Below are 24,727 nucleotides of genomic sequence, written 5' to 3'. Positions count from 1 at the left end.
AGTCAATATGAATTTTGTTTGCCTTTGTGTGCGATGAAAAATGATGTAGGGAACAATGAGATTTTGAGATTAATTTTACTCATACATGTACTCAACTTTTTCACCTGCTTGAAATGAGCAATTGAAGGGGTACTGGTCATCTTCAATGAACACTGTTTATTGTTTATTTAATAAATGTGTGCATTCTCGTTTTCATTTATTGCTTACTTATTAAATTGTACATGTTTTATTGCGCTCTATTCTGACACGTTCAAAAAATTGCAATTCTTGAGCATTTATTGTATGTAGGTTTTCATGTGCATCCCAGATTAACCTGTGCAGTCCGCTTAGGCTAATTTGGGACGACACTTTACGCTTTAATGGTATTTTTTTGGTTTAAAGACAGTCTCTTCTTAGCAAAAGTCAAGTTAAGGCGGAAAGTGTCGTCCATGTTTTGCCTGTGCGGATTGCCCAGTCCATTCTTGGACGACACTTTAGGCACATGCATAAAGCCCGTTTTTCCCAGAGTTCGTCTCATTTTCTATTTGCAGGTATTGTTGCTGCGCTGTTCTGTGGTATATGTCAAGCTCATTATACATACAACAATCTCTCAGATGAGTCCAAGTTAAGGACCAAACAGGTTAGTTTAACATGGGTCCTAGTAAGTGTTGTAGATTTGTAACCAATTTTATGATGTGACAATAATACCTGTTCACCTTGTGATAAAAAAGGTCACATTGTTAGTCAAATCATCCTGATTTATGGTCAAAATATTTGTTCTCATGATATCTGTCAGAGTTTGAAAATGGTTCCGGTCTGTTCAAAAACATGGCCGCCATGGGGCTGTTCAGTTTTCTGTATATTGAATTAGGAAAACCTGGTTATTGCTTTGCAGGCCATATTTATTATCCCCTGCCATAGGCGGAGGGATATTGTTTTGGCGTTGTCTGTCCGTCTTTACGTCCTTCCGTCCGTCCGGCACTTTTGTGTCCGGAGCCATATCTTGGAAGCCCTTAGCTTAGTCATTAGCTCAAACACATGGCCTCTAGTCCAACCTTCCTGATACATGGTCAAAACATTTGTTCTTATAATATCTTGTTAGAGTTCAAAAACGGTAGCTGCCAATTAAAACATATGGCTGCAAGGGGTGGGGCAATTTTCCTTGTATGGCTTTAGTGAAGACTTTTTACACTCTGAAGTCACCCTTTAAATCAAATCTTTATGAAACTTGCTCAGAATATTTGTTCTAAAGATATCTCAGTGGAATTTGAAAATAGAAATGTGCTTAATTTTTTTTAATTTTTTTCATAAAGTACTTCATTATTCTGAACCCCTCCTTCTCAGAATAGTTTAGTTTCTTTGGGTCTCGGGAGAGGGCCTTTGCACCCTAGGCCCTCTTGTTGTACTTGTTGTCTAGTTTTGAATGCTTGTTGAAATTCAGGGTTAAACTTTGCATGAAACAAGGACAGAACTCTGTAACATTTACAGATATTCATACGTGCACATGTCTTCTGTATACTAATTTGAGGTCACTGATCAAGGCCCTTAATTTAGCAGAATTATGTTGCTTACAATACTTTATGTGCTAAGGAAATTGAAGTACAAGTTTGCTATATATCGTTGCTGATCTGCAGACCTAGCATTGTGTTGCATTTGGGGCCAATTAGTTTATGTTCAATGTCTCTGTTGATAAAAATAGCTTAACAAAATTTCTCTCACAAGTTTTAGGATAGAGATATTGTGCTGAAATTGTATGTATTAGCAGGTTACATGCTGTTCTAGGTAGGGATAACATTTTTGGCCTGTAGAGTCAAGGTCACTGTTACTAAAAATGGTAAAAGAGTTACTGCTGGATAGCTTAAGTTCAGATTGAGGTTTTGTGATTTTATTCACTTCGACAGTAGCCTACATGCAGACCTAAATTGGTATTACATTTGAGGCCATTTTTTTAAGTTCACTTAAATTAATTGTAAAAAAGTTGAATATCGTATTTTACCATGTAAAGCGCGCAGTTTTTTACCTTCAAGTTTCAAATTAAAAATTCAGTGCGCGTAATACATTGACACAACGCTTTCCTGGTTGCTAAATTGCAAAAAATCCATTTTGTAATTGTAAATCTTCACAATTGCCGCCATTTTTTTTACTGCAGAAAACTACACCCTATAATGTTATAGACTGAAGGGGCCGTTGTCAAACAACAAATAGCGGGAAAGGGTAGGAATGAACAGGGTAGTAACAGTTTTGACAAAAATTAAAAGATGAAAAAAATGTCTTTGTTGGTGTTTTCACAAAAATTAAAAGATGAAAAAAATGTTGCTCAATTTAGCAACCAGGAAAGCATTGCCTCATTAAAAAATCCAGGTATATCGATCCCCACATCGTCGCGGTATTGTTTGTTAAAGTTTTTGTTATCATAAAAACTCGTTGATTTACAACGCAAAACGTCTTATTTGAACTGACGCTGATTATTTCAATCATATTTCACAATTTCGCTTTTGCTTTATTTTGATAATTTAATCCAAACTTTAATGTTAGCAATTCCGAAAATTTGCACTCTATGTGAATTGACAGTTTGACGTCATCAAAGGAAAACCGCTTCCTGTCTGAAGCAATAAAGCGACAAGTTTCTCGCCGACAAAATTGGCTTCCTCGTCTTGCAATCAACATGCCGAACCAATCGTGTGTTTGTTTCTAAATGGCAATCGTTCAATTAAATAAAAGCACGTGCAAAGCTCCGCCTTCGAACCTTTTGCAGAGAATGGAGGTGGAGTTTAACGGTTAATTGAGCAAGTGTTAAACATAAGTTGAGTTCCGATTTGCCGGAATAACTTGGCCCTAAGCATTGAAACGACGAATACATTTATCAATAATTTTCCGATCTCTGCATTAATATGCTACTGCGCATGTATACTACGTAGGTTACAAACCAACAATAGAGATGTAGACTCGTTTTATTTTCTTTCAATAGAGACAAACGAATGATATTTGTCTAATGGCTTTACTCTATATAACTGTATGGAATCGAGCGTTCAGGTGTATTGTTTGTCTCACTATAAATACTTATCAACTAGAGGCAGTGAAGGCTAGAAATACCAGGTCAAACTGGATTTAATGGGGAGCATCTCTTAATGGGGAAATATTTCAGTCGATGAAAAATAAAATGGGATCCACAGACGATTTGCGTAAATTGGACATTGCGATGTTGCGGGTCTGCAGAAGACTATGTCATACGATGTTGTGAGCGGCAGGTAATGAAGATGTTACACTGTTCAAATGTGAGGAAAAGGTAATAGTGGTTCAAATTTAACGCGCAGGTGTCTTAAAAAGCACGCGCAGTGCGCGTCAATAAGGACATAAACGGTGTTCTCAAGAGAATAATCTTAAAAATTGTCAAAAATATAGTGCTGTGCAACCCATGCTCCTGATCGTATAAACGCTCCCTATAACTTTAAAACAAAAAATTAAGCGCCCGAAAAACTCAGGTTAAATGATTGTGCAATATAAGAATGGCGGCCATTTTTGGCCCAATTTTCAGGTTTTTGGTATTGAATTCTTCTCCATTTTGGCTTTAAAAAATCGCATGCGCGTTATACATGGGAGCGCGCTATACATGGTAAAATACGGTATCCAGTTTTATTGGCATGGCTTTGTTCCTTGTTTTTATTTATAAATTAGTATGTCCCAGGTAGAGTGGCATATAGCAGTCAGAATGTCTGTCCATCTGACATTCCATTTTTCTGATTGCTTTACGCAGATATTGACCTCATTTCTGGTAAGTGAGTCTACCTACATTACCTATAGATGAAGTTTGAGTTTCATTCCGGTCCATTGATTTTCAGCGAAGTTATGGGCCTTGGACGTAACAATTATATCTAAAATAGCTGCTGTGGCTTCAAAGCGCATTGGGGCATTGTGTTTTACAAAAACAGGTCTTGTTCTCTTTAAATGTACATATATGATGTAACTGCCACAAAAATTCAACTAAGTTACTTCAAATATGTCCTTATACATGTTTTGTGAATGGTGTACACTTTGTACATCATGCTACATATTATTAGATGTAGCGTCAAGGGGTATTCTTTGTCAATACATTGACAAACTTGTTTTTGTTAATTTCTTGACATTTATTCATACAGCAATATTTTCAGCCAGCTGTTTTACTTTGATCTAATTTCAGCTGTTTGAACTGATGAACTTCATGGCAGAAAACTTTGTGTTCCTGTACATTGGTGTTTCGGTATTCACGTTTGAAAATGTCGCGTGGAATGGCTGGTTCATAGTTGGAGCATTTGTATCCTTGGTTGATTTGAGCCTCACACAGGGAGGACTGGGCTTAATGCATGTGTGTAAAGTGTACTCCCAGATTAGCCTTATCAGGGACAACATTCTGCACTCATATGGAATTTTTCATTTAAAGTATGTCTCATCTAAATGGAAATCCAGTCTAGGCGAACAGCGTCTTCCCTCACTAGCTTGTGGGACTGCACCCGCACAGGCTAATCTGGGATTACACTCAACACACATGCATCAAGCCCAGTTTTATGAGAACAAGGTTCATTTAAATATCACCATGCAATATCATCTGCTATTAAGTAAAAGACTGCAATATCACACACTATAAAGTCATGACAATATACTACAGGTTATTCAGAAGAAAAAGGTTCTTATTTTACACTTAGTAATTTCTTTGGGGTTAGAAAACAAACTCCAAGGAGACTGCATGGTTACAACAGTGTATTGCTGCTACTGAGAAGGTCTTGATAAATTGTAATCAAATGAGCGTTTCTTGGAAGCTGGGCTATATGCATGTGCGTAAAGTGTCAACAAATTCCATGACAACTGAAGGTTGGCAGATAACCTCAGCAGTCATAGGTTCATTAGAGATGACACCTTCTGTTAATATGGAATATTTTGTTTACTGAAAGTCTCTTATAAATGAAAATCAAGTCTAGGCGAAAAGTGTTGTCCTGATTAGCCTGTGCATACATCACAGGCTAATCAGGGACAACATTTAACACACATGCATTAAGCCCTGTTTTCCCATAATGAGGCTCAGATAGACAATTCTTTATTTCAGGATGTTTGTGCATTTTTCAAGAGCTTATGTTGTATGATTTCACAGTTTATGACTTATGCTGGGTCCAAAAATGATTTCATAAAGTAGAATAAATGTTGCAATTGAAAGCTTAACTAATCTACAGAAATAAGACGTGTTGAATGTTGCTTTAAATCATGAGTAAATCTTTATGGAATGGAAACTATTGATAACAAACAACAAATGAAGCTAATTTTTATGCCTCTGGTAGGGTGGCATATAGCAGTTGAACAGTCCATCAGTCCATCCGTCCGAAAACTTTAACATTGGCCATAACTTTTGCTATATTGAAGATAGCAACTTGATATTTTGGCACGCATGTGTGTCTCATGAAGCTGCACATGTTGAGTGATGAAAGGTCAAGGTCATCTTTCAAGGTCAGAATTTAAAAAATACAATCCAAGGAAAGTAATTAGCTTTAAAAGGGAGATAATTTCTAATCCTGCCAAATGATATATTGAAATTTTATTTCAAAGCAGCGCAATATGGGGCAATGTGTTTCTGACAAACAAATCTCTTGTTTTTAATGTAAATAACAATTGAAATTAAATTGGAAATTGATGATCTGCCAGTTTCATAAATCTACACCATCTTCTCTTAATCCTACACAATTCCTCAGAAAAGTGAGAGAATAAACAATGTACAATGTGTATGTGTTGTTTAGGTATACTTGATTGATATTTTGAGTCCTTAACCATGTACCAAGGTAGCTGTCATCATAGGGAGGGCCATCAATATATACCCACTCTCGTTCTTGCTGAACTTTGGAAGGAGGAATAAGATATCTCTCAAAATGATGCACATGATGATGTTTTCTGGTGAGTGATGGAATCTTTATTTAACAATCATGCCCATTTATACATACCTATAGTAATACTGTAGTATTCAAAATATCAAGTGTGTATCAATAAATATATATATATAATTCATATTTGAGCCTTGAAAATGGGAAAATGGGGTTTAATTCATTTGCGTAAATAGTCATCCCAGATTAGCCTGTGTGGCCTGCATAGGCTAATCAGGGATGAAAATCGAAAAATACCTTAAAAGCAGAAAGTGTTGTTCCTAACAAGCCTATGTAGAATGCTTAGGCTAATCTTTTAAGACATTTGACACACACTTTAAACTCGTTTTCCCAGAGAATGGTTCATAAGTTAAATGAAACATTTGGGTACTGTAAAATGTCATATTTATTGATCATGTATTTGTCTTTTACTAGTTTTGTATAGTCTGAACCATTTATTACCAATCAATTCTTAAGAATGGAAATAGTGTATTGAATATAGAAATATTGGGCAATTACAATAAAAGTGTAATGGCAGTATATTGGGTTCTGTCAACTAACACAATAAATGTTAACCCTGTCCCCATAAGAAGCAAAGTGAGAATGGCTATGTGCAAACAGCATTAAACCAGAACAGCCTGTAAGTTACTCGCAGTCTGTTCAGGCTTTATGCTGTCTGCTACTCATCAGTATCTTAGGGTTGGAAAGGAAGCCTTTAAAACTTGAATCTAATAAGAAAGGTATTTAATTAAATTTAACTTTCTATGAGACTTAAAATTGGTCAAAATACGTATCATAGTGGTAAAGAGTTAAAGTCAATATGCAGTGGGAGCTGCCATTATGTAGCTTGACACATGACTTCATCTCTCTGTCTAGGTTTGCGAGGGGCTATATCCTATGCGCTGGCCATTAGGAACACTTCATCTGAGGCCAGAAAGCACATGCTGTCAGCTACCATGATGATTGTGCTGATCACAGTCATATTCTGTGGAGGCTTTGTCACTCCAGCATTGCAGTTCTTACAGATACGGTAAGCTTTTTTCTATATTTTGGCTGTGCTCTGTGAAAAGGGGTTTAAATGCATTTGCTAAAAGTGTTTTCCCAGATTAGCCTATGCAGTCCGCACAGGGATGACACTTTCCGCTTTATAATATTTTCTGTTAAAACCAAGTCTCTTCTTAGCAAAAGTCCAGCTTAGGCGGAGAGTGTCGTCTCTGATTAGCCTGTGCAAACTGCACAAGTTAATTTGGGACGACAATTTACGCACATGCATTAAACACCCTTTTCACAGAGAACGGTTCATTTCAAATATGGAGATTACATTTTTACAGTTATTTTACTAAAGGTTAGCTGGACTGAACACATAATAGAATTTAAACTGTATTTCTTATATATAAACAAATAAGAACACTTTATTTAACACTAATAAAGTATATCATGTTTGGTTAATGCTGTTTCAGAGAATACAACAACATAATAGTTTGGTCTTGATACTTTTTCTGCAGTAAAAAAATTATGTATAGTTTGCAAAATCCACAAAATCAACAATAAGCATAATGTTTTACCAACTTTGTTTATACTGTTTGCCTTATTATGAAGGTGGGTAAGATTGAGAATTCTGGACAAATATCTTACGCATTAAAGTGCAAATAGCTGGTTCTGGTTTGATTGAAAGTTCTTTGATAAAATTCCATAAAAACTTAGAAAAACCTTGTTACCACTCTAAAGGCAACATGTTTGACTCAATGTGGAAGAAACTCTGTCAGAATGTTTATCTTGAAAATAACTAGAATGTATAAAAATCTTGGTCACAAGCTTCCAAAAATCTAGGTCATCGGGTCAAATGTTGCAATAGTCTTTAAGCCATGATAGAGGCCACATTAATGATGATGAAACTTAGAATGTTTATCTTGACAATATCTACATTGAGTAGGCATCTGGGTCATGCTTGTCCAAAAAATTGGTCACCAGGTCAAATCTTACAAAATTCTTGTGACCACTTTTGAGGCTACATTTATCACTCAGTATTGATGAAACTTTGTCAGAATTTTTATCTTGACAATTTGAAGACCATGGTTTATTTGTGGGTCAAGTGGGGTCAAAAACTAGTTTACCTGGTCAAGTCTTCAACAATTTGTGTCAGCAAATTCAGGTTAGCTCTTTACAATTATCATGGCCGTCTTGTTATCTCCCGCCAAAGTGGAGGTATATAGAATTGGTGTTGTCTCTCTGTCCGTCTGTCTCAAAATATTTAAGGGCTATATCTCAGAAACTATATATGATATCAACATGAAACGTCATGGGTGTTGAGATATCAATGAGGAACAGTGCCCTGCAAAAGAACAATAATCCTACACTTTCTTAAATAAGAGTTATTGCCCTTTGTTTTTTTGTATGATGTAACCTTTTAGGGATATGTCTCAGATATGACACAATTTGTCAACATGAAACTTCGTGGTTGTATTTATAGCAATGAGGAGAGGTGCCATGTTTAGAACCATAACCCAACAATTTCTTAAATAAGATGTATTGCCCTTTGTTGTTTTTGTACGATGTTACCTTTCAGGGATATATCTGAGATATGCTACAAGATTTCAACATGAAACTTCATGGATGTTAAGATATCAATGAAGAGAATTGCATTGCACAAGAACCATAAATCTACACTCTCTTAAATTAGAGTTATTGCCAATTGTTTTTGTATGACGTAACTTTTCACGGCTATATCTCAGATATGCAACAAGTTTTTGACATTAATCTTCATTGGAATGTAGATATTAATGGGGAAAATAGCAATTCATAACTCAAAAAACTTCTGTGAACACCAAAATGAGTATTATGATCAAACTCTTCTAAAAATTTAGAAAAAAAACACTCAATTGTAAGTAAGAATATTGACGAAAGGATGTTTTTGATATTATGCTCTGGTTCCTTACACCATTTTCTTTCCATGTGTTTACAGTGTTGGTGTAGAGGAAGAGGAGACGGGTGTTGGGCAGTCAGCTGATGTGAGAAATGTAAGTGTGTGTCAAGGAGACACCAACGCATCTCAGCTGTATCTCTTTTTAAGCAGAATTGTAAATATTAAAGATTGTGTATTTTTAAATCCTGATTCTTTGTTTGGCTTTACAACATTGACCTTACCTTGATTGTTTTGGAACTTTGATAGGGTGAATACATAAGCCATAGTGAAAGCAGATTAAATATGAACTGCATTCTGGGAAAAGGTGGCTTAATTCATATGGGTACAGTGTCATCCCACATTAGCCCATGCAGAAAACACTTTCCTTTTGTATTAAGTTTTTTATGCCCCCTTTCGAAGAAAAGGGGGTATATAGTTTTCGCACTGTCCGTCTGTCAGTCTTTCTGTCAGTCTGTCACACTTTTCGTGTCCGCTCTCTATTTCAAATAGTTTTCATCCAGTCTTTACCAAACTTGGTCAGAAGTTGTATCTAGACAATATCTAGGTCAAGTTCGAATATGGGTCATGCTGGGTCAAAAACTAGGTCACGGGGTCGAAAAAAACAAATCCAAGGGAAGTAATAAGCTTTAAATGGACATAATTATCTGACCTACCAAATTATATATTTTTGTTAAATAAATCAAAGCCGGGCAGTAGGCGGCATTGTGTTTCTGACAACACATTGTGGTTAAAGGTCAAGGTCATCCTTCAAGGTCTAAGGTCAAAAATACAAATCCAAGGGAAGTAATAAGCTTTAAAGGGAGATAATTATTCAATATTGAACATAGCAACTTGATATTTGGCATGCATGTGTATCTCATGGAGCTGCACATTTTGAGTGGTGAATCTACAGTCACGGTAGTGGCTTTTAATTATTTGCTACTAAAAATAGAGATTTGTTAGAGACAATTATTTTCAAGGGAAGTAATTTATATGATTATAAATCTCAGATTATATATTTCCTTACCAGGAATTAAGTTCTTTTCACAGTTAAAGTACAGATTTTTTGTTTTGATTATTTCTAAATCAAATGATTGATTTGTCAAAGTGTTTTTTTTTAATGATATAACTATCATTTCTTTCCTGTACTAATTTGTGAATGGTAGGGATCATTACATATGTGGACTTATGTCCATATATACATGATGAACTCTGGCTATGATCTCGTTGATAAACCACCGGCCTTGGTTGTCAGTTATGTCTGACTTGGTCATTTTTGACTGTCTACAGACCCCCCCCCCCCCCCCCTCCCAGAAGGTTGGATTGGACAAAATCCAAGGGAAGTTATAAGCTTTAAAGAGAGATGATTTCTATGCCTGTCAAATGATAAATATAAATTTTATTTCAAAGCGGCGCAGTAGGGGGCATTGTGTTTCTGACGAACACATCTCTTGTTAAAGAAAGTATTCTTTTACAGAATCTCCAGTCCTCGCAGGCTAATCATGGACGACACTTTCCATTTTTATGGAATTTTTCATTTCAAGGAAGTCTCTTCTAAATGAAAAACTAGACGAGGCAAAAAGTGTTGTCCCTGATAAGCCTGTGCAGACTGCATATAAGGCCAATCTGGGATGAAAATGCAGATGCATTAAGATACATTTTCACAAAGCAAGGCTCATATATATTATTTATAACTTGAATCATTGTAAGGATGGTTTTAGTTGGGTTTTATACCCCCAGATCGAATGATCAGGGGGTATATGTTTTTTGGCCTGTCTGTCTGTCTGTTTGTCATTGTATGTGTGTGTCTGTCCCAAAACTTTAACCTAGCTCATAAAATGAAAACTCTTGGGTCTATGTTCTTTAAACTTCACATGTGCATGCATCTCATTGAGATCTACAATCAAACATGGTTTGAGGTCACTAGGTCAAAGGTCAAGGTCACTGTGACCTTTACATTCAAAATATAACCTCGTTGCTAAAATAGCTGTTGTGCGGCTTCAAAGCGCAGTAGGGGGCATTGTGTTTCGCAAACACAGCTCTTGTTTCTTCATGAGAAGGAAATCTGGTGTATGAAATCTTTACACTGAGCAGAAGAGGCATCCAATTTTTGAGCTGTGTCATGCAAAAATGGGTCTTATTCCATATCTGCCTAGCACAGCTCCAGATTAACCTGCGCATTCATGCAATCTGTTCAGGAGCTACCCTGTTTGCTGATAAGACCAAGAAACCTTTTGTGCTTGTTATCAGAAAAAACAACTCCTGACCAGACATTGTGCGAATGCTGTGGCTGATCTGGAGCTTTGCTGTTTGCATATGATATAAGATCCATTTTTGCATGATGCACCTCATTTATCCATAATACACTGTCTCTTTGACAAAAGATGTTTCATTGGCAAGAATGATTTCCATTGAGATGTGTTGCATTTGGCTACATGAAAACTTCATTATTAATATGCTCAAGCTGTATGCATGTCTTTTCAGCTTTGAATATGGGGTTTTTAGCTTAGTCTATTTGAAAGACTTAAAATGCCAGTTTTTTTTATTATTCTTTTTCTTAATCCTGTTATAATCAGCATCCCAGACAAGCTTTACTACATTTTTATGTATCTGATATTTAATCCACATATCTAACATACAGAGTAACATATCATATGCACATATCTTATATTTCATATGCGTCAATTTCATATATCATCCATCTGTCACATATATCACATGCAAATATCTTATATTTCGTATTCATTAATGTCATATATCATGCATCAGTCACATAGATAACATGCATTTATCTTATATATCAAAGCCATATATCTCATGAAGCATCCATTTATTCCATGAATCATTTGTCTAGGGTCTGTATTCACCAAACAATTCTTAGACTTAAGTCTAAGAATAAAGAAAATTCTTCAAATTACAATATTCAAGAATTTCTTTAATTTTGAGTCAAACTCTGCAGTTAACATCTCTATCTATATTATTCTTCATATAGAACATTTTGTTAATGACATAATCACCAGTTGAGGCCTGTATATATTCAAACACTGAACACATTTTTCTTGGTTCTAAGTCTATTCTTTATTCTTAAGTCTAAGAATCGGTTGGTGAATACCGGCCTAGGTCATGTATGTAATAGATTTCCTGTAGCATCTGTCAATCTTTATTTTAACCCGATCTATCCCATTTTTAATCCATCTGTTTTATATATCATTAATCTATCTTATTATTATCCATCCACCTCATATATCATCTTGTATATCTTACACCCACTTGTCAATCATTTAAAGAACGTTGTTCCGGGAAGACTGGGATTCATTACTGCGTGTTTAGTGTTGTCCCTGATTAGCCTGTGTATTTCAATCAGGCTAATCAGGGACAACACTCCCAATTTCTATGGAATTTTTTGTTTAAAGGATGTTTCTTCTAAACAGAAATCCAGCTTTTAGCAAAAAATGTTGCCCTGATCTGCACAGGCTAATCAGAGAGGACATAATACGCACATGAATTAAGCCCCGTTTTCCCAGAGCAAAAATTTGTTGCTTGTATGGTGGCAGGCCATGTCTCGCCAGCGTCAGTACAGCACGATGGAGGTACCACGTGGAATGGCAGACCACTCACCGGAACAGCCATCATCTGTTTGTATCTTTTGCTTAGTTTTGATTTTGCTTAGTTTTTGCTTTTGCTTTGTTTTTTGTTACTTTTGGCTTCTTTTTGCTCATTCTTAGTCTTTTAGTCTGTTTACCTCATGGTGGGAAAATAAGGGAGTATTCTAATCTTTTTGAGGGTTTATTAATCTGCTAGTAGTTCTAATGAAATCCCAAAAAAATAAACATACTTTAAATACATGTGCAACTTTATGTTTTGCTTGACATGCCTTAAATGTGTTATGTTGAGCATGCTTTATCAATTTAAAGAGAAGGAACAGGTACTTGTTTTTTTCGACTAACCATGTCTTAAGTGTTCTTTAGTTTTTATTGTTATATATTTCTATAGGTTTCTTTAATAACATTATACACTTAGTCTGTGTAGCTTTCAAGCTTTACGACTTCTCTACTTCATTTGTAATAAGTATTTAACCCTTTTAAGCTCAGAATCATAGTGACAATGGCTATATGCAACAAGCATGAAACCAGAACAGCCTTCAAACAACTGCCAGGCTGTTCAGGTTTTATGCTAATTGCTGCTGATCACTATCTAATGGTTTGAAACTATACTTTAAAACTTCAATCTATTTAAAAAGATCTTTTATTTAATTTAATTTTTTTAGGGACCATAATAGGGTCAAAATGTAAATCTGCACAGGAAAAGATTAAGGCATATTCTCACTGTGTGTAATTCATCTTCTTGTTAATGAGAAAAAAAGGGTCTCAGCAGTGGGTTATTTCACTATTTTGGGAATGGGGCTGGGTCCCTTTATATGTTCAAATGTCTTTATGATTGAAGGCAAACCTTGCCCTTTCCCAATCCATATCACACTTATCTGATAGTACATATCAAAAAGCCACCAACAAAATATTTTTTATATCAACATGCTTGTTTCAGTATGGTCTGAATTTATGTTATGGAGAACATACAATACCACTCTTAAATGAGGTATGGTTTTCTCATAGGGTATTGGGTTGTTTAAACAGGTATGACATTACCATTTGGTATTGGGTCATTAGAACAGGTATGGCTTTACCATTGGGTCATTAGAACAGCTTTACCATATGTTATTGGGTTAGTAGAACAGTTGTGTTTTAATATGGGTAATTAATCATTAACAGATTTCACTTTACAATTAATGAACAGATTTCTACCATATGTTGCTATCATGTTTGCAGGTTTGAAGGTCACCAAACAAGGAAACACAGAAAAATTAAATATACCTATATTTCTGAAGGTTTATGAATAATTAAAATAATAATTGTCTTTGTGTCCATACTAATTGTTTTTGTGTCCAGAAATTTAGACACAAAAAAATATTACCTATTTACCTGTGGCAGTTATGTCTGCTGTTATTTCTTTTGTGTGTTCTTGAGTTTGAAAGCCGCCAATAAACAATACGCCATAATTACAATCATAGCAGCTAGGATGACAAAAATGGAGATAAAAATCATAATTGTCAAATAAGCGCCATTTTGTCGTGTTTTTTTTCATTTTTGTTTGTTGTTATCTTGCATTGGCGACATCATGAAACCTGCCAACATGCTAGAACTTTATTGCAGAAATCAGCCATTATAGGAAATGCCCTCTATTTCTTTCTTTAAGTTTAGTTTGTTTTTAGTTTTCATTTTATGTTGTTGCATATATATACTTTTGGGCACATTCAGTCATGATAATGTGTAAAAATGGAGCTTTATGCATATGTGTAAAGTGTTGTCCCAAATTAGCCTGTGAAAGTCAGCACAGGCAAATCAGGGATGACACTTTAAATCATTAACTTGATTTTTGTTCAGATAAGAATTAACTCTTAACAGAACGTGGCGTCTCATCAGGATCCAAACTGTTTGCTATTCTGATAGTATTCTTTGAAAAAAATCGAAGAAAATGCTAATTTTAGAAATTAAGCAGACAACATTTTAGCAGAAGACAAATTTCCCAGCATGCAAAGGATTAATTTGAACAAAAAAATTCATTGAAGCGTATAGTGTTGTTATGATTAGCATGTACCACAACCTTATATGGGGCAATATTTGAGGTAATGCATTAAGCCCTGTTTTCCCAGAGCAGTTTCATTTCTAAGCTTAATTTTCTGTTATGAGTTGTTTGGAATGTTTAAACTCATATGCTCATTAAATCATTTGTGTCTATATGGCTATGGTTTATGTTATCCCCAAGTAGATATTTTAGAACGTTCAATGATTGCCTGCATAATTAATTATTCAAATATGTGAAATGCATTACTGTGAAACCATTATTATTCGTCAGACATTAATGTTCGTCTTTTTCGTCCTTTGACCGATGGACGAATTCAAGATCCTAACGAACAATCATGTCCCATATTTGAAACAAATAAGACTGAATTACCGTAGGCATGAGGTATTTAAATCCAGAGTAATCCAGGCATATACACAGGGCTGGAAATTAACACTCGCACACTCGCAAAATGCGAGAAAAAAAGATTGCAAGGTAAGTTATAAGCCACTAGTATTTTTTGCAAGTAAAGAAATAGTGGAGAAAAAAAACGAGTTGTATTGCTAAATGCGTTCGACGGCATGAACGCTAAACCGTAGGTCAATTGTTTGAACGTCCGAATACCCATATGCGGAAGCGCGCACCTTGTTTGTAGACTGGTATACTTATAGTACAGATACCCGGATGGTATTGATACAAAGAACATGAAACAGTCGACTATTCACACTCATGTTAAATCCGGTTTTGACACAAAGGGATGTCCATTATACAGTATACTGACAACTGACATTTCCTGTAAAACGCAAATGCAATAAGGCTGTATCGAATGCGTCGACTTTTTCTAGGCATAATAGTGTTGATAAGGGCAAATTGTTAACAACTTTATTACCCATGCATTGTGTGTACTGTGTTTTTCAGGGGTGTTACAGATATTACAGCCAACACGCGGCGAATCCGGATTAAAGCCAATACTATTAAACGCAATTAAAATATGACGATGTGTGATCAACACCTGACTGAAATATATTCTGCGCTTTTATTACAAATTAATAAAGAACATATTGATTTGTGTTTGGTTGTCCGTGATTGTAATGGAAAAAGACTAATTGGCAATTGGCTTCTTTGTTTAAAACACTCGTTAACAGTTATTCAGTCCCACTTATCCGCTAATCATAACAAAGAACGTGTTAATGACATAAAATAATACGGGACAGTTACTATCACCTGAAATAACAGACTTGTTAATTGGCATATGCCAAACAATGCCCACCTGCTGCAAGTGACTACCAAGTGTCATCCCTCTTTCCCCAGCACGATTTTTTTGCAACCGCGTATTACATGTATTACAAACATTACAAACAAATCAGACGCTTTTTTTTCAAAACCAGAAATGGACGAATTTAAGTGCTGATGAAATAGTCATTTTTTAAAAAAGGACGAAATTTCGTGCTGACGAAAATAAATGGTTTCACAGTATGTGGTTTCTTGCATTATTTATATTCAGTATTTATATATGGTCATCAAATTCTTTGAAAGCATTATTACTTATACTGTAAAACCATTAAATTTTGTGTGGTACGAATTTTCGTTGATTTCGTTGGTCAGCTGAACCACGAATTCAAGTACCAACGATTATTTATACTTTATTTATTCGGAAATCAATCATTATCGAATGTCATTTCCGACATTTTCTTTTGTTGTCGTTTTTTCGAGATATTTTTGTCACTGTAGGTACTGTACTCCCCACGCTTCCGTTTACGGCCATTGACCATTTCTTCCAGCAAAACGTTAGCGGCCTGTGTCAATAATGCTTCAGTCGTAGACTGAGCCTTTGCAGGATCGGGCAATCCTGCTATAGTAGGAGAACGTGTCTGAACTGTTCCCATTTTCAACCATTTTGAAAGAGACATTGTTTTATTGATATATGCTAGTTAATACGTTATGTTGCTTTCTTGATAAGTGTTTGGTTAATAATACTTTTTCAACCAAGCACGGTATTTAAAATATACATCAACGATTGTTCTCTTTTACGTGACGTCGTCCAATAAACAGTTTGCAGATATATCACATATGTCAATTAGTGCCAATTAAAGTTAAAAGAGACATAACGGTTTTCACACGTGTATTTTTGGGACCTTATTACTCAATGGTTACTACTCAGGGACCGATGTGCGCTAAGAATTGCAAATTTTGTCAAAACAACATTGATGACAATTGACATCTCACCAACTGTCAACCAGATTTTTATCTAACTATTGATCGACCAGTCAGGGATCGATAAATCGTGCGCGCCGGTTGCTAATGACATGCCCGCCATTTTCTAGACAAGCCGAATGCCTAGTTCTCATTTATTCAACGAAAAATAGGAAATGAAATATAAAGAAACGGTGTAGATAAGGTATATGTACATGTACATAGATATAGAGAAACTGATAAGTATTTTATGCAGAAAAAAACAATACATTTCGAATCGTACCAGATGTTTCCTAATTGTCAATTCAAGTTCATATTTGTGACCTTAAATGTTATTGTTGTTCATGTATATGCATGCATTCAAAACATAACACAAGGTTTGCTCATGCCTTGAAAAGTACTTACATTTCATTTTGACCTTTGAACAATATTTCAGTAATTTAAGTATTGCATTGACAAAAACACGAAAGGTACTTTCCTGTCATTTAAATAAAAAATCCGGCTTCAATGCGGTCATCTCCGACCGCGGAACTCTTGTTTTCTTTTAATTTAAAACACTCTCGTTTGAAATAAATTAGTTTCCTGTTAAGTTACACCTCTTAAAACAAAGATTTAAAGGATGTTTTTTGGAGTCACTTGGTCGGTCAGTCTGCACAGGATTGATTTGTGGTAATATACTTTCACATCTCTCCAGCGATAAAATTAAAACATTTCATCAAAACATTTTTGAGCGTTTTGTTAGATCAATATTGAAGTTTTCTGCGGACTGGTTGACAGGATATTGTGACTTGTACAATGGTTTAATTACTCATTTCAGACGAGTCGGTCATAAGAATTTAACACCAATTTATACTCCTTGTTAATAGCATTAGTTATCAGACACCATACAGAATTGCTGCAGCAAAATATAATTTTGTATTATTTCTGTCAGTTTTATTGTACCGGCCAATTGACCAGTACATATGTAACACACCCAATGGGAGTGGTATTAATTGTTGTTGTAAATATACTTTCCTTGTAAGATGCTTATGAGTAATTGAATAATTGAACTATACAATGAGACAAGTCAATAAAAATGGCTTTGCACTTGTATCAAGTAGAATTAAATTCCTTACTTTCTTAGTGATAACTTTCCTCTAGTTTTTTTACCACAGTGGATATTAAAGACGCCACATTGAAGGTGAAATCAGTGGACACTAACAAACAACGATGTTTGTTTAAGCCCGGGCTATATCTGTCTTAATGGTACATGTAGAGGTAGTTGGCCATCAACTTTGTTCTATTATACATTTATGTGACAATTTTACTGCAAAATCAAATTTGTATAAAGCTTTTCTAAAGCTTTTTATTGCAAGCATGTGTATTTCTAACATAGTGGTACATGTAACTCCAGATAAAATAATTTGAGGAATTTAATTTTTACCTTTTCCAACGCCAGGGGTGTGATTTAAGAACCACCTCAGGGGAGGACAATGCCCTACTCCCTTACAAGGTTCAACTAAACTTTTAATTTGTACATAGATCCAGCAACTTTAGGAACTATTTGTAAACTAAGTTTGGCTAATTTGGTCATTGTCGACCTGAAATGGCTTGAAGTCACCCGGGGGTGACTAGAAGCTGATTCATGTCACTCTGGGGTGACTTCCAGCCGATTCTAGTCACCCAGTCGGCTTGAAGTCACCCCACGGAGACATGAATCAGCTGGAAGTCACCCTAGCGTGACAAGAATCGGCTTCTAGACACCCCCGGGTGACTTCAAGCCATTTCAGGTCGACAATGACCAAATGAGCCTAAGTTTGACATGGAAAGAGAGGAAATCAGCTTAAAGGAGGCAAAATAACACCCTTGCAACGAGAGGTCTTGACAAATAGGCAGCTTCAATATGTAGAATTAAATAAATTACCAAAATTTTCTTATAGAAAATTAATTTATTTCAAAAACTGAAAATGTCATAAAAGCAATATTAAGTATGAAATATATCGTGTGTATATGTAAACTAATAGTGAATACCGGTATTGGAATCTGAGTAACTTTAAACGAAATCAACGCTATAAATCGCGTATTTATGTCAGAAACAAGCAAAAACTATTTAATGTTACTATTTTAATTAAAACCTTTTGATGCCAGCGTTATTTTGGTCTGCACTTTTATACATTATACCATGGGGGATTTCGGAACCCGCTCGGCTTCAGAAAGCGTGTAAAACGAAATTCCAGTTAAAAGAGCTATTCGTGTCAAAAACATGTGGACAAAATGTTTCGTTAGAATTTTCGTAAAAAAACATTAATAAATACCAGTGTAGAGGTATTACTTTATTACTAATACCACCATTACGCTAAGTAACTTTTTTTTGCATTTGCATAATAAATATGTGACACAAACCTCTTTTACCATTGTTATAGGATGAGAATAAAAACCATAAAAATCATCCGGAAGATCGTGTAATCAATAGGCAATCTATAGGCAAAGATCTTACTTTGGTGTTAGCTTGTCTAGGTTTTCCTACCGCTAAGTCACGTGACTAAGTGGGCGTAGCGATCATCGTCCAGGCGAGATGTCAATTAGCAAGCGGGGACCCACAAGTGCGCCGCTTTATCGCTCTTATCGACAATTATCAGCAACACTTTCATGCATCAGTGCACATTAACTCAAGTCTTGCTGTCAACACAGATTAGCAGATTATGCTTATTATTACTCTGGTTGTTTCAAGTTTAACTATTATGAGGATCAGTCTTTACCAAAAAAATGAAATCCACGAAAATACGTGTCAACGAATTAGTTGTTTTTATTTAAACCACGAAATTTCATACCGACGAATTTCTATACGTTTACAGTAATATGTAACGCTTGTCAGCTTTCAAATTCAGGCAGGGACAGTACTGTTCTTTCAAATATGATATTTTAAACAAATTGATGGTTTAGCCTGAAACTGTTGTACTTGTGTCACATTGCTTTATAAGATTCAATAAAATTGAGCTCAACCCTTGAAAAGAATAATTTTAAAGCAAATGAATCATTTGGAATTCCTAGGACAGCATAATTAAAATATAGTTTTCATTTCGATTGCAAAAATATTTAGAAAATAAAACATTTGTTCATGATGGTTATTTATTGGTCAATAAGGAACTCTTCATCTTTTGAAGCGTGGTTATCAACTTGATGGATCTCTGTATCATCTTTTATTCATTGATAAATAAGAATTAGTGGGAAATTATTACTTCATTAAACTTAAGACAAGATAAATCTATGAAAACCGGGCGTAATGCATGTACGTCAAATGTCATCCGGGATTAGCTTGTGCAGTCCGCACAGGCTAATCAGGGACAACAAAATTCCATGTTAAAGGAAACCTTTTCTAAACAAAAATCTAGTTTAGGTTAAAAGTGTTTCCGTCCCTGATTAGCATGTGCAGACTGCACAGGCTAATCTGGGGTGTCACTTAATGCACCTGCATTAAGCCCGGTTTTTGTAGAACAGGTCTCATATAACAAACTTCTCTATACCTTATTTACACCCTGTTCTCTTTTATAGCTTCAGAGTCAGGCTGAGCAGGATATACAATCGAGGTCATTTAACAAGGCCTTTCTGGTGGCAAAGTGGTACAAATTTGATAGAAAGTAAGAATTGTTTTTAACCTTAAACCATTCTCTTGTTAATTACATTTAAGTCCCAATCGTTATAATCGTAATGACTGTAATCAGGCTAATGAAGTTTTTATGAGTCATCAATCCTGTTAAAAACCATGTTTAACCATGATATGCAGATTAACCTGTTGTATTTATAACAGGTATAATTACTGCAAAAATATTAGTATAATAGACAATAGTGTGTATAGTTAAATTAAAAATAATAATTAAAAACTGGATGTTTATGTGGATAAAAAAAAATCTTTTAGAAATTGAAACTTTATGCATGTGTAAAAAAAGTGTAAAAACAGTGTAAAAAAAGTCAAAATGATGAAAAATACTATATAAACTGTTAATTGAAAAGTTATTGAAAAATTCTTATTACATGTATACTTAAAGTACATGTATATACAGAATATTACAAAAATGCATCAGGAACATGAAATGAACAACAGTGTTAATGCATATCTTGGCACAAGCCTATCCTTTGCTCCGTTCTAAAATGGTTATCTAAACGTCCAGTACAGTTCCTTTTGATGTCAGGTGAATTAATAAGGGGCTTTGGTGCCTTGTGTTGTTATGTAGTCTCTTACAATCATAGTAAATATGAGCATAGTTCTAGGAAAACTGGGCTAAATGCATGTGGGCAAAGTGTTGTCAAAGATTAGCAGACACAATGGTACACTCTCAGCTTCAACTGGATGTTCGCCAAGAAGGAACTTTCTTTGAATAAAAATACTTTAAATGTGGAAAGTATTGTCTCTGATTGCGGACTGTATAGGCTTATCTGGGACGACACTTTACACAAATGCATTTTGCCCAGTTTTCAAAGAAGACGGCTGACTTCATGACATGCTTTTTGCAGGTTCCTCAAGCCTCTACTGACCAACAGCAGACCTAGCCTCATGGAAACGTGTCCTAGCTGCTGTCTGCCTCTAACTCGCCTGCTCACCACTCAAGAACAGCTTGAGGTAAAGCCCTTCACCCTTCCTCCCCATTTACACAAATCTGAATAAAATGTAGATATCAATCTCACTGTGAGAAAACAGGGCTTAATGCATGTGCATAAAGTGTGATTTAAGAATAGCCTGTGCAGTCTACACAGGCTATTAAGTTAACACACTCACCGCCTAAACTGGATTTAGCTTATAATAGACTTTCTTTTAACAAAAATACCATGAAAGCAGAAAGTGTCATCCCTGATAAGCCAGTGTAGACTGCATATGCTAATCTGACATCATATTTTATGCACGTGTATTAAGTTCCCTTTTTCTAAAGCACAAATCATATGTTTTATTTCTTGCCCGACCTGGCCTCTCTTAGAGACATAATCTAATACTGCATCCCATAACCCTAACATTTCCAGAGACACTCATGATTGTTAAAATCTGCTATTAAAGCAGGTAATGTAAGGGATATATTTGCTGTAAAGTAGAAAATCAGTGTTGAATAGGTGCATTTTATTATAAACTTGGGGACCTTTCATGATTAAGTTGTATCGTTTGTGAAGGATTTTTTATTGGTTTGATGCCTTTTCTTGATCAATCAAAAGAGATTTAAAACAAAAAAAAGCAAACCATCCTTGTTTGGAGCTTAATTTTGACCAGCATCTATGGATTTTCAAAGAACTTGACAGAAGTGATCAGCATAATAAGGTAGACTGTTTTCAATAAGATAAAATGAAAGAGACTTAATTTCAAGTAAGGAATGTCAGCTGCATGAACAACAAGGGAATAATTTGTTGCGGCCTGTGACCAAATGCTATAAAACACAATCAGCAAAGCAGTCAAAATGATTTAACGAGGCTTAATTTATGAACATGAAGTGTTGTTCCAGATACGCCGGGACCAAAACAGGCCATCAGGGAGGACACTTTCTGCATAAAACTGGATTTATTGCTTAAAAGAGGCTTTCTTTTACTTAAAAATATGATTTGCGTAGAAAGTGTCTTCCCTGATTAGCTTATGCAGAATGCATGGGCTCGTCTGGGAAGGCAATTATAATGTTAAATATGCATTACAAACAAGTCAAATGCTTATCAAGGTAAAGGGTTAAGGAAATACAAAACTAAGGCTACAACCCACTAGTTGTTACTTCAGAGTCGGCTTAGTCACGATGGAGAATCGGACACTGATATGATCATTGATCACAGCGAGCTGTCTATTGGTGAGAACCACAGCACAAACACCAGCCCTGCTCTCAATGCTGATAAAGACCACACTGAGGTGAGTATCACCAGAGATGATAAGTTATTGAAAAAAGCACTCTAGCCTAGAAAGCCCAGAGTACTGTTAATGATTTGAGCCGTGTTTTGATACAACTGGACCCACTGCATGTGTGTAAAGTGTTGTCCCAGTTTAGTCTGTACAGGCTAATCAGGGATGACACTTTCTGCCCACACTGGAGTTTTGTTTAGAAGAGACTTCATGTAAAAGAAAAATGAAATAAAAGTGGAAAGTGTTGTCCTTGAGAAGTCTGTGTGGACTGAGCCCAGTTTTCCCATTGAGAAGCCTCGGTGGACTGAGCCCAGTTTTCCCAAAATGCAGCTGTAATAATTAAAAGGCTGTAATAATTAAAAGGCTGTAATAATTTAAAGGCTGTAATAATTAAAAGGCTGTAATAATTAAAAGGCTGTAATAATTAAAAGGCTGTAATAATTTAAAGGCTGTAATAATTAAAAGGCTGTAATAATTAAAAGGCTGTAGTAATTAAAAGGCTGTAATAATTAAAAGGCTGTAATAATTTAAAGGCTGTAATAATTAAAAGGCTGTAATAATTAAAAGGCTGTAATAATTAAAAGGCTGTAATAATTTAAAGCGAATTTAGCCGTGACTAATACCAGTGGATATCAGTCTCGAATTCCAGAATTCTTGGTAATACTTATTTGCTTTAATGCAGAACAAGTAGTGTTGACAAGCATCTACACATTCTTGTTTATTGTTTATTGGTTGAGAGTAGAATTAGAAAACTGGCTGCATAAGCTAGATTCTTTTAAATACTATATTTATTTTGAGCAAAAATTAGACAGCTGGCCAAACTTTACTGAGTTGTAGACAACTGGCAAATCATTCCTTAATTCTAGTTAATACTTTATGCTTGAGAGCAATATTAGGCAACTGGCAAAGCATCTATTTTAGTTAATACTTTCTTGCTTGAGATTAAAATAAGACAACTGACCATTGTTTACTGAATTCTAGTTAATACTTGATTGCTTGAGAGCAAAATTAGACAACTGACCAAACATTCCTGATTTCTAGACAACTGGCAATTTATTCCTGAATTCTATTCGATACTTTATTACTTGAGAGCAAAATTGGACAACTGTCCATACATTTCTGGATATTAGTTAATACCTCTTTGCCCGAGAGAACAGTTAAACACCTTACCATACATTGATGAATCTAGTAAATACCTAATTGATTTAGAGAAAAATAAGCCAAACATTCCTGAATTTTAGTGCTTGATGTGTTTTAATGCTTGAGAGCAAAAGTAAACAGCTGGCCAATCATTCCTTAATTAAAGTTAATTGCTTGAGAGCAAAGTTTATCGGTTAGGCCAGGCAAGCAACTGTTTGTTGAATGATGAAAATCTGGGTATTTGAATCAGAAAATTTGAGAAAGCCTTTTTGAAACTTTATCAGTGCAGGACTTGCAGGCTTGTGCTTATTTCAATCAATTGAAGATGCTGCTTTTCCTCATTTAAGCCTTGCATTTGGAAAACAGGGCTTAGTGCACGTGCATAAAGAGTCATCTCAGATCAGCGTGTGCAGTCTGCACAGGCTAATCAGGGACGACAGTTTCTGCTTAAATTGTATTTTTTTGTTTTAAGGAAGTATCTTCTCAGTATATGCAGAAAAGGTCGTCCCAGATTAACTTGTGCAGAATAAACACAGGCTTATTTGAGACTATGTTTTAGGCTCAGCATTAAACACAGTTTTCACAGAGCATGGCTCTTTCTTTTACATATTGTCCTTACTGAGCAAGCAGTTCATTCTCCATTAATTAAAAAAGATAAGATACAATCTGGGACATGTACTTTGCATGGATTCTTATTAAAAGAACAGTGTCCCAGAAAGAAGATTACTCTTAAAACTCTGATTGTTTCTTAGTAATTCAGGTCCAAATTCAGAAAAATATCATTCTAAGGGAAGAAATTATTTGGAAAATAGCAAGGCTAATTATAATTAACATATGTGCAATGAATTGTGTCACTGTTTTATTATTGAACATTAAACGGCAATTGTGCAATAATATTGCTACAATAAGTCTTGTGGTCTTCCACTATTTGAACTTTGGAAAAGTATCTTAACTGTAAAGAAAAAAACTATATTTTCTTATCTTCTGCCTTTTACCTTCCTGAATATTATTTTGCTTCCTTTAAATTGTATAATATAATACCATTTCAATATTAATAGACATTCATGTGAATATGTAAGTTCTGACACAAGATCTGTAGTGTTTGATACACAATTTTATGTAAAACATTTCATGAATTTATGAAATGACAATGGCTGTCAGATCAGTAAAATAGTC

General features: G+C 35.2%; 1 protein-coding gene across 13 annotated transcripts in view; it reads left to right on the top strand.

Moving 5' to 3' along the window:
* LOC127834224 (sodium/hydrogen exchanger 7-like) overlaps positions 1-24,727 on the top strand; it is a 78,389-nt gene that overhangs the window by 39,994 nt on the left and 13,668 nt on the right. For 11 of the 13 annotated variants that reach the window (XR_008027837.1, XR_008027838.1, XM_052359893.1 and 8 more), the window contains 9 exons: positions 531-619; positions 4,157-4,270; positions 5,781-5,892; positions 6,735-6,888; positions 8,821-8,875; positions 12,315-12,395; positions 20,101-20,186; positions 21,061-21,166; positions 22,295-22,420. Coding sequence is in view for 11 of the 13 variants with exons in the window: in XM_052359893.1 (XP_052215853.1) it covers positions 531-619; positions 4,157-4,270; positions 5,781-5,892; positions 6,735-6,888; positions 8,821-8,875; positions 12,315-12,395; positions 20,101-20,186; positions 21,061-21,166; positions 22,295-22,420 (923 nt within the window). In the remaining 2 variants the exon portion in view is untranslated. Of the gene's footprint in view, positions 1-530; positions 620-4,156; positions 4,271-5,780; positions 5,893-6,734; positions 6,889-8,820; positions 8,876-12,314; positions 12,400-14,219; positions 16,813-20,100; positions 20,187-21,060; positions 21,167-22,294; positions 22,421-24,727 lie in introns of those variants that run through there. The other 2 variants (XM_052359890.1, XM_052359894.1) reach the window with 2 other exon arrangements.

The sequence above is a fragment of the Dreissena polymorpha genome, chromosome 6, assembly GCF_020536995.1.
Source record: "Dreissena polymorpha isolate Duluth1 chromosome 6, UMN_Dpol_1.0, whole genome shotgun sequence".
Taxonomy (NCBI): Eukaryota; Metazoa; Mollusca; class Bivalvia; order Myida; family Dreissenidae; genus Dreissena; species Dreissena polymorpha.
Note: the sequence above shows the minus strand (reverse complement) of the source record. Positions and strands in the feature narration are given on the sequence as shown.